This window comes from Aegilops tauschii, chromosome 7 (assembly GCF_002575655.3).
Source record: "Aegilops tauschii subsp. strangulata cultivar AL8/78 chromosome 7, Aet v6.0, whole genome shotgun sequence".
NCBI classification, from domain to species: Eukaryota; Viridiplantae; Streptophyta; class Magnoliopsida; order Poales; family Poaceae; genus Aegilops; species Aegilops tauschii.
In genome coordinates, this window is record NC_053041.3 from 552,727,262 (window position 1) to 552,738,130 (window position 10,869).

At 49.3% G+C, this 10,869-nt stretch overlaps 1 protein-coding gene across 1 annotated transcript; it reads left to right on the plus strand.

Moving 5' to 3' along the window:
- Window positions 1-1,718: 1,718 nt before the first annotated feature.
- Window positions 1,719-6,250, plus strand: LOC109770455 (uncharacterized). The gene is made up of 12 exons (XM_020329156.4): window positions 1,719-2,018; window positions 2,129-2,288; window positions 2,733-2,816; window positions 3,122-3,238; window positions 3,332-3,508; window positions 3,599-3,802; window positions 3,892-4,376; window positions 4,701-4,800; window positions 5,093-5,152; window positions 5,239-5,331; window positions 5,414-5,533; window positions 5,643-6,250. Exons 1-12 carry the CDS (start codon window positions 1,933-1,935, stop codon window positions 5,955-5,957), a joined length of 2,001 nt encoding a protein of 666 aa, XP_020184745.1. The 5' UTR covers window positions 1,719-1,932; the 3' UTR covers window positions 5,958-6,250.
- Window positions 6,251-10,869: the final 4,619 nt, after the last annotated feature.

Genomic DNA, 10,869 nt, shown 5'->3' on the forward strand with positions numbered 1-10,869 from the left:
GCGGTGCCAAGAACCATCTAATGAGGAGCTTCCACAGACTCTGTCTGCTGCCGTGGACGCCGAAGGGCCCAGAGAGCGTGGGCGGCGGCGCCGAGAACCACCTGACGAGGATTTTTTTTGAACTGGGCATAACCACTTTCCATTACTTTTGCATAACGGTAATACAATCAAGCCTTACGAGCTGTTTAAAGGAAACCACTGGATGAGGAGCTTCCACCGAATCCACCTGCCGACACGAAGCACCATGACTTCGGCATCGCCACTGGGCTCAGAGAGGAGGAGGGGCTTGGGCACGAAGATGGGGGAGGGAAGGGGCCGGTGCTTGAAGAGGGGGAGTGTGCCTCTGTGCGTCGCCGACGCATGGCTTAAATAGTTGCGGCCAGGCCAGGCCAAGGGGTGGTCAGCCTGCTTCAATGCAGCGCAGCGGCCGGAGTTGGTTCCTCGGGACGCGGCGTCCGCATCGAATCAGCGACGCCCGAGTGGTCACGTCTGTTAGCGCCGCCCTCCCATCCGGTCAAATCGCGGTATCAATGCCAGCCGCTGCATGCTCTGGGCTGACATGAATGCCGTGGGCGTTCGACGAAAAGCGCGGAAGATGCGGTTGAGGGGTTTTCGGTGGGCCACGGCAGTGAGACGTGGTCTTGGGAGCGGTCCGAACGTCCGTAAAGCCTCCATATTTGTCTTCGGTTTATAGAAGAAAGTACGTCCGGACCTTTGGGCGGACCGATACAGGTCTGTATTGGATGACTTTCATGATTTGAACCGTGAGGTTTGAGAGTCGACGTCGGTCGGAGATGCTCTTATACCGACGGACGAAGCAACACGCGCGGGTAGATCAATTCTCCGAGCCATGACCAGTCGTCACCGTGGAGTAGAAAAGGGCTCTGCTTTTGATGGATGGACACGGAGTCGCCCAGCACCAGCAGCAGCGGGGCAAAAGAGCAAAGCGCGCTTGCGAAAAGGCTGCTGCCGGCCGCTCCGCGCGCGCGCTCGGCCACCCTCCCGGCGGAGATCCCGATCCGATGCTGCTGCCGCTGTTCGAGTGGTACGGAGGCAAGAAGTTTCACGCGCGCGCGCGCGCGACGTCAACGAACGGATCCTTCTCTCTTTCACCAAAGCGATAAGATCACCATCTACAGCTACTACTATTACTGCAGTCTGCAGTAGCTCAAGCTCATTTCACCGGCCCAGAACGAAGTTACGCAGCAGCAGCAGCGGAGGAAAAGGAGCTCCACCACCTGGCAAAGGTGCAATTTTCACGAGTTGAGCTCAGATCAGAAGGGCGTGACCACCCGACCTGGCCACCATCGCTCGCCCATGGACACAAACATAAACCGCACACCTACTCTACTCCTCCTAGTAGTAGTACGTACCACCAACAGTCCAACACAATCAATCAGCCAGCACTCAACGCGACATGGCACGAGCTGCGTCTCCTTTCCCGGACCGGCCGAAGCGCAACCAGCCAAAGACTCGATCCATCCCTCTCACCAACTCCACCAACAAACCGTCCCTCTCTCGGTCACTATGCCGCGGGCCCCGCCCGCCGGTCGCGCACGCGCCGCGGCCAAAATCTGGGAACCTGGTCGATCGATCGTCCGATCGACGAGACGCCCCTGGCCTGCGGCGCCATGTCTCGTCCCCGAGACGATTATTGCGGCGCAGCGTCGTGGGCTCACTCACTACGAGCTCACTAGTGTCATAGTGTGGGCGAGCGTGCGTGAGCTAAGCTGGTCGTCACGCTCGATCGGCAGTCGCCATGATCGCCAGCACAAAACGCATGTCATTACCGACGGGTAGATAGACTTTGCTGCCACCGTTGTCGTTTGCCCCGTTCCCTTCCCGGTGTCCGGCTCTCCGGAGGCGCTTAGTTTAGTGCCACGACCAGTACGTACCGCGCCGCGCTGGGAGGAGTCTCTGAGAGAGCGGTGGATGCTGTGCGTCCGCGCGGAGGACGCGCTGGCGGCAGCGGCGGCCGTGGCCGTGGCGTCCGACAAGATGCGCTCCTCCGTGACCCTGTCAGCCCCTGCCTCTCCCTCTCTTCGTCTGCTTCCGCGCTCTTGATTTGGGTGTTGGTTTGCTCACCAAAGCTGCTGCTGCTGCTTCTTTTCTTGGCCCGCGCGCGCAGGGGCGGCTCGATCCAGAGGGCGATGCAGCGGATGGGCGGCGGCGGGGCCCGGCGGGCGCGCGGCGGCGACGCGGGCCCCACGCCGCCGCCGGAGCAGCAGCGCCCGCTGCGTCTCGCGGCGGGGAGCGGGGAGGCGTCGTCGTCGGCGAGTTGCTCCGCGGTTGGTTTCTCGTCTTCTACCCCACTCCTTTCTTCTCTGGTGAATCAATGCGTCGCGTCCGTACAGTCAACGTCCGATTTCTTGCTTCGCCGCACGAGAATTTCCGCTCCGGGAATTCTCCAAACACGGTGCTGTTTTTGTGAATTCCCCGCCATTGGCAGCAGCAGCGCGAATCATCAGCTTCAGACAAGCTGTCTGCTCGCGTGCTGAATTCGAGGGCCACCAGAGTGGACGAGATGCCACTTTCCCCTTTGCTTGCTAGTGCTCCAGTAGTTTTTCACCTGCTCTCACTGAGAAATTTGGGCGTTTTCCACTCTGTTCGCCGCGTCAACTGTCTGCATTCTCCTCCCCGGCCGATTGGTTTCACCCGGCGGCAATCCTGTTCACTGGAATGTTTCAGGTGATCCATGAACCTGATTAAGTGATGTGGCGTTCCCATTGCAGGATGATAGCAGCAATGGTGGCGGCAAGAGGCAAGGGGTCCGGAGGGGCGGCATGCGGCGGTACAGATCGCAGCTCGAGCAGGAAGTGAGTGCCTTCCAATTGCTTCATCTTCTCTGAAATTTAGATGCTTGTGCTGCTGTGCTGCTGTCTACAGTTGAAATAGTTCTGCTTCCATTTGGGTTGTGAGTTGTGACAGCTTGTTGTGTTCCTCTGTTTGGCTGAAAATTCCTTCTGGGGATGATCCTCTGAATAGGCTGCTTATGCTCGCCATTTTCTTAAGCAGTTTTGTAGAATTTATACATATATGCATGACTTGGGTTTTATGGCATATATTGAGCAAGTTCAAAGGAATGAGATCTAGTATTCTCAGATGTGATTACATACCACAGGTCAGGAATTTGCAGAGGCAACTCCAGGAAGAGATCGACATGCATCTGGCGTTGACAGATGCCATCGCACACGATGCCGAGCTGATACTTAAATCTTCCACAAAACTACCAAACAAGGTGTGCACACATCAATGCACATATATTTGTAATTTACTTCATGTGATTGTAGACGGCCACCATTGAATACTATTTTTAACATTTTATTTCCAGGCGCAGGAGCTCGTAGATAGCATATCCTCTTTAGAAATCACTATCTCAAAGCTCGAGACGGATCTAAGCGATTTACGCTACCAACTGTGTCATGTAAGGACTGAAAGGTTACTTGTAGAAAGTAATCCAGAATGCTTACTATCGACACCATCAACTAGTAAATGCACATGGGATGAAGTAAGTTCTCTTTGTAGCAATAGTCTCATTGGGATGAAGCTCTTATTTCTGTATGGAGTTTCTGACGGTTTGTTTGTTTTGCTTTCAAAGCACACATCGGCCTTAAGAGATTTTAAGTTGGAGGAATATGAGTCAGTTCAGTCAATGGAAGAATATCGATACCCTGAACTTGAAGAACGGCACGATGTTGAAAAAGAGAGTGAAAATAGGGAGAAGGTGTCTACAAGTGGGCAGCTAGAAGAGCACCAAGATGTCACTCTAAATATATTTCTAGAAGAACACCAAGATGAAGAGGTCCTATTTCATGCCCATTTACCAGTAGTTTATGTTTTATGCAAAATATTTGGAGTTGTCAGTGAAATAAAATTTTCCTGTTCCTGCAGATGCAAGAACCAAGCTCTACAGAGAAGGATGGCAAAGAGTATCTTGGAATAGATGCATTGTCATTTAACGAATCTGATCCAAAGAAACACGGCATGAATGGAAACATGTGCAACAATCCGAATCAGCTCTCTGGAGAGATGGTGCGCTGCATGAGAGATATCTTCCTACATTTATCTCGATCATCGAAGATATCACCAAAGTTGTGTTCTGATAATTCGTCTTCATCAGCGGGATGTTTATCTGGCTCTACATTTACGTCTGTGTCAGATTCATCTTTAATGGCCTCAGTGTTGCGAAGCCCTTCAGTTGATTCAGATCACGATGATGATATTATAAATGAAGTGGGGAACTTTGATCCGTACAGTGTTAATGGGAAGGAAGCTCGAAGAGACATTGGGAAGTACTGTTCAGTAGCCGAAGTATCTTGGATGAATGTATGCAAGGAACAGCTTGAATATGCATCTGATGCTCTCCAAAAATTCAGGTTTTTTGTTGAACACTTGCCTAAAGAAATTAATACCAATGAACTAATTGCATGTTTACATAAATAATTAAACAGAATTTAGATGAACTGGAGGGAAAACTATTTGAGACAGCCTGGAGTAACAATGGAGCACATGACATGATGTAGTAGTACTACTTACTGAAAAAATGTAACCACAAAAGCTACATTTGTAAATGAAGGTCTCAAAAGTGTTTGTTTTTACCTTATAGCCCAATAGAGCACCACATGGTGTTGGTTATGTGAACAAAGGATGTTGTTCATGCGATGGCATGATGTAACTGTTTAACTATTCTTTGTCCGCAGGTCCCTTGTGGAGCAACTATCAAAGGTTGATCCTACCCGTATGAACTGCGACGAGCGGCTAGCGTTTTGGATCAACCTTTACAATGCCTTAATAATGCATGTAAGTAACATCCATTGCTTAGTGATTGCTTAGCATACATGGAAAGACGAAAAGTATTTCTTCTTGGTTCGCAAATCGTGTTCATGTTTTTATCAGTAGGAGCTTTGAAGGCAATAGTTAGTGTTGTGTCAAAATAGTTGTTGTGGTGATTTTAAATATTTGGTAGTTCCATTGAATTATGTGTTGGAAAACAAGTTGCTGCTTTATGCCCCACTGTCAATTATTCACGGGCCATGTGTTGCTGTTATTCTTGGCTGCTCACATACCAAATTATGTGCATGTTCTCTTGCAGGCATATTTAGCATATGGAGTCCCCGCAAACGACATTAAGCTTTTCTCGCTAATGCAGAAGGTTTGTCTAATGGAGCACTTATTTGGTGGTTATAACCAATGTTTATTTGAGAACATATCATTAACCAACCTAAGCTAATGTTGCAGGCCTGTTACAAGGTTGGTGGGCAGTCCTTGAGTGCAGCTGAGATAGAGTTTATGATCCTGAAGATGAAGAACCCAGCACACCGGCCACAAATCGTACTATCCGTTCCTCATTTGTCGATTTCATTTCTTTGTCATACAAGTAATGATTCATCTTACGGTTTTTCCTCCTTTTCAGTCTTTGATGTTAGCCCTTCACAAGTTCAGGGTCACCGAGGAGCACGAGAGGTATTCGGTCGACGACACGGAGCCCCTGGCGTTGTTTGCACTGAGCAGCGGGATGTTCTCCTCACCTGCTGTAAGTGTTGTCAGCGTGTATACGCTGTCAACGTGTTAAAATAAACCAATACTGACCGTTACCATAAGTATTATTTTGAAAAATGATGAGACAACTTGTTATGTAACAGGTGAGGATTTTCTCGGCCGAGAACGTTCGGCAGCAGCTGCAAGAGTCGATGAGGGACTACATCCGGGCGTCGGTCGGGATCAACGACAAGGGGAAGCTGACGGTCCCGGCGCTGCTGCAGAGCTACGGCAAGGGCACGGTGGAGGACTCGCTGCTGGCCGACTGGATCTGCCGGCAGCTGACGCCGGCCCAGGTCGCGGCGGTGCAGGACACCACGTCGTCGCGCAAGCAGCGGCTCCTCGGCTTCCGCAGCTTCACCGTCGTCCCGTTCGACTCCACGTTCCGGTACCTCTTCCTGCCCGACGACCAGCGCTAGGCAGACGCAGATCGATCTCGGCAATGGAGAGAGACCAAGAGTGAGCATTTTGACAGACTCTGTACATGTTGCTCTGTACATGTTGTGTAGACTCCGGGGGAGGCTGATTCTTTTTGGTTTGTTGCTCTCTGTAAAGGCCATTGATTGGTTGGTTTGCTTGCGTCCTGTGTATGTGTAGTAATAAAGGGAGCTGCGTGTAATTTTGCTTGAGCTCCCTTTAGCACGGAGTGGTAGAATATATAGATTGTATAACAAAACATGGAAGGATAAACTTTTACAAGTGTTGCTGATCCTGTTTTACAAGTTTTACTGCTGGTTGGAAAGAGAGGATGGCAACATCATGTTACCTGACTGCCGGCTTTTCCATGGTGAGGGTGAGGCCGGCAGCACGCGCGAGCATGATAAGCCACCACCGGTGCCTTTTGTCTCCGATTCTCATGGCATCATTTCCAGCGCCACTGACTGTCTGGAACTGGGCTCTGAACCTGTGGTGTGCTCCCTGGAATAGGATTGCGCTTGTACTCCGTAGCGTTACACCGACCCCGGTGGCTAGTGTTCCTGAATGTCTTGCTGGAAGTTTTGCCTTGAGAATTGGAGACCGATGACTGGGCATGGCCAAATGGTGGCAAAAGATGGATGGTGTCGCTGCCTAAGTTTTGACCATTCAAGATGACCATACTACGTACTTACTACAGTATCTTTTTAACTGGTGGTTCGTTTAACTGCTGATGACAAGTTCTGTTTAGGGAAGGAAACAACAACATTAACCCAGAAGTTCAGAGCTGCTGCAAGTCAGACAACCAGGAACAGAACTGTCTTGTGTCTGCATCCTCTTGACGTTGCAAACTTGCAAAGCTATGCTAAAGGAGGTCTGCTCTGACACACAAGCCCCTTTATTAGCACACAAGATGCAAACAAACTAATGGCTTTTACAGAGGAAGAAGAATCGGGCATCCCAGAGGATCTACAAGCATGTACAGTGCAGAGCTAATCTTTCCATTTCCCAGCGTGTCAAAATGTGCAACTCCTAATTTCTCTTCAGGAGGAAGCCGAGAAGCTGCAGATGGCGCTGAAGGTACCTGTGGATGTTGCCCGCGTTTCTCATTGTAATTGACTTGATTTTGAATGAAGCTAATTCAGATGATACAGTCCCCTTACCCCTGCTGATCCATGTCATGTCAATGAATATGCTAATTAAGTGAAGTAAAACACCATTGCCGTCAAGTATTGATTTCCTCTGCAGTGTGACATGAATCTTGTCTGGCATATACACCAATTCTACTGAATGAAATCTGCAGCAGTTGCAAAATTCAGACAACATATCTGTTCTTCTCCAGGAATAGCATATACACTACTTGTACTGAATGAAACATGCTTTTTGGCGCCTTCGTGATGCGACTAATAAATTCTGCATTGTTGAGGTGTAAAATTCAGACAATATATCTGTTCTTCTCCTGGAAAATAGCAGTCATCTGGAATAGTAGTTCAAGCACAAAAGTGATCTTCTTGGTGGGATCATCACATCCAATGCTATCACATAAAACATACTACAACAGATTGAAAACATAGGAACAGATCTGGTGCTTCTTGCATACATCAGGTCCAATGCTTTTACTACATAGAACAATTCCTTGCATTAATTGATCAATTGTGATCACAATGCACACTAATTAATGGCCAAATTTAGAATCTCACTCGCACTACTGAAAACACATGCCAGTGAAATACTCCTACAGACTACTGCCGACTCTGCTTCCCCTGCTTTGCTCAGCTCAACAAGGCTGCACTGCTGATGGTTTCTTCCTAATCAGGTTCGATCACTCGACCACACATCCGTGGATTTGCATCGCTTGAGCAAAGTCCCGTCGACGAGCCATCTCAACGCGGTGAGCTTGATAACGCCATGCGTTTTGTCTTGCTTGGAGCAGCTCCTCAGGGGACTTGGTCACGTCGGAGTGATGGATCCAGGGGTCGTTGAACTGCACCGTGTCCACCATCTGCTCCACCTTTCGCCGGGCCTCCGCTCGGATGCGCTCGATGTCGCGCCGACGGCCGGCCTCTTCTTCGGAGGCAGAGCGAGCCTTGTCGAGGAGAGCCATGGTGAGGCGAGCTTTCTCGATCAGTTGGCGCATGCTGATCGGCGGCTTCGACTGCGTCGCGCTCTCCGGAGATTCCGCGATCTGGTTCTTGATCGTGGAGGAGTGGAGCGGATCCCTGTCGCTGCTGGGACACGGCAGCTTTGTGCCCTTGATGTTTGCGGCGACCGCGGCATGGAGGTCGCCCCCGGAGCAGGCACCGCGCGCGCGCTTCGCCGGCGGCTGCCCGTCGCGCACGGACACGGGCCGCTTCGGCGTCTTGGCAGCCGCGGGGTTGGCCATCAAGGCAGGGTTTAGGCGCACGCGGGAGGAGCAGGAGTGCAGGTCAGCTGCGGCGGCGCTACGGCGCGGGAGCAGAGACGGCGGAAGCACCGTGGTGCCGGCCATGGTCGCGGCCGCGGAGTCGCGAGAGCACGGATCCGGCGGCAGGAGGGAGGAAGCGATGCGTGGATTGGGAATTGGGGGAGACGGGGCGAGCAAGAAAGAAGAGACGCGGGAGACGGGGCAGGGGTGGAACTGGCGGCAACCACTATATCAACCTACAGTCTGAATCCGAGTTGGCCCAGGATTTGAACATTTACTAACGTGATGACGCTATCTTTCCAACTGGTAGTACTACTCGTAGTCCTCAACTTGTTTTACCAACAACACTTCTGCGTCCTGAAACAAAACTGTTTTCAGTCTAAGAAAAAACAAAAAACTGTTTTCATATCGATTTCAGATAGGTATATGCTAAAAGAAGGTCAAGCTTCCGTCAATAAAAAAGGAGGTCAAGCAATTACACACAAACCCCTTTAACCTTCATCAGAACACAAGGCAGTACAGACAAACTAAAGAGTATGATGTTACCAAAATTTAATCCTCCATCCTCTAAAAAGACAGGGATTAAACTTTTATTCATGCAGCAGATCCACCGAAACTTAATCGTAAGAAAATTCACGGTACACTAGTTCATCCAAAACTTAACATTGTGCTTTTTTTACTTGGCATTAGTGTTGGGAATGTTTAATTTTTAAAAAGTTGATATGCAGATTTTTTCTTTCTCTCAACTGGCACTAATTGTAGTTACACATTTTAAGAGTCCTAACTCGGTAAACATAGAAATAAATATTCGTTGCAAGATCGAAAGATAGCAACTCCATTTTCCATCATCTAGAACTCAACTTAGAGCAACATAAGAAAGATGTAGGTGAAGGTCAAATGGAGGCACATATGGATGGTGTCGCTGCCTAAGTTTTGACCATTCAAGATGATCATACGTACTATCCTTTTAACATGTGGTTCGTTTAACTGCTGATGACAAATGCTATTCAGGGAAGGAAAGAACAACATTAACCCTGAAGTTCAGAGCTGCTGCAAGCCAGACAAACAGGAACGGGACTGTTTTGTGTCTGCATCATCTTGACGTTGCAAGCTATGCTAAAAGTAGGTCTAGCTCTTACACACTAATGGCCTTTACAGGGGGGAAGTAATCCGTCACCCCAGGATCTACAAAACATATACAGAGCAGTGCTGATCTTTCCATTTCCCAGCGTGTCAAAATGTGCGTTCCTAATTTCTTTTTTCAGTAGGAAGCCGAGAAGCTGCGGATGACGCTGAAGGTACCTGTGGATGTTGCCAACGTTTCTCATTGTAATTGACTTGATTTTGAATGAAGCTAATTCAGATGATGTAATTGCCTTACCCCTGTTGATCCATGTCAATGAATATGTTAATTAAATGTAGTAAACACCACTGCCGTCAAGTATTGACTTTCTCTGGAGTGTGACATGAAACTGGTCTGGCACTCTGGCATATATGCACCAATTGCACTGAATGAAATTTGCAGCAGTTGCAAAATTCAGACAACATATCTGTTCTTCTCCAGGAAAATAGCATACACACCAATTGTACTGAATGAAACATGCTTTTTGGCGCCTTCCTGATGCGACAACTAAATTCTGCGTTGTTGAGGTGTAAACTTCTCTGGACGAAGCACACATATCTGTTCTTCTCCAGGAAAATAAAAGTAATCTGAAATAGTAGTTAAAGCACAGAAGTGATCTTCTTGGTGGGATCATCACATCCAATGCTTTCACATAAAACATACTACAACAGACTGAAAACATAGAAAGAGATCTGGTGCTACTTGCATACATCAGATCCAATGCTTTTACATAGAACAATTCCTTGCATTAAGTGATCAATTGTGATCATAATGCACACTAATTAAGAATCTCACTCGCACTACTGAAAAACATGCCAGTGAAATACTCACACTTGCAACCAAGACTACACTAGTGACTCTGCTTCCTCTGCTCAGCTAAGCAACACTAGCACTGCAGAGTGCAGACTCAGCTTCCGCTGCTTTCCTCAGCTAAGCAAGACTGCCACCAACAAGGCTGCACTGCTGATGATTTCTTCCTCTGCTTCGATCGCTTGAGCCATCTTCGATCACTGCTGATGCATGTCCCGTCGACGAGCCATCTCGAGGAGGTGAGCTTGATAGCGCCATGCGTTTTGTCTTGCTTTGAGCAGCTCCTCAGGGGACTTGGTCACGTCGGAGGGATCGATCCAGGGGTCGTTGAACTGCACGGTGTCCACCATCTGCTCCACCTTTCGCCGGGCCTCCGCTCTGCTGCGCTCGATGTCGCGCCGACGGCTGGCCTCTTCTTCGGAGGCAGAGCGAGCCTTGTCGAGGCGAGCCATGGTGAGGCGAGCTTTCGCGATCAGTTCGCGCATGCTCATCTGCGGCCTCGATTCCGACGCGCTCTCCGGAGATTCGGCGACCTGGTTCTTGATGACGGCGAGCTTGGTTCTTGGATCCTTGCTGCTGC

What these genes read in the sequence shown, in the direction of transcription:
- LOC109770455 (XM_020329156.4), top strand. Translation starts at nt 1,933, where the DNA reads ATGCTGTGCGTCCGCGCGGAGGACGCGCTGGCGGCAGCGGCGGCCGTG. An exon ending in CGTCGGCGAGTTGCTCCGCG is followed by an intron (nt 2,289 to 2,732) that starts GTTGGTTTCTCG and finishes TTCCCATTGCAG; the next exon opens with GATGATAGCAGCAATGGTGG. An exon ending in ACAATGCCTTAATAATGCAT is followed by an intron (nt 4,801 to 5,092) that starts GTAAGTAACATC and finishes GTTCTCTTGCAG; the next exon opens with GCATATTTAGCATATGGAGT.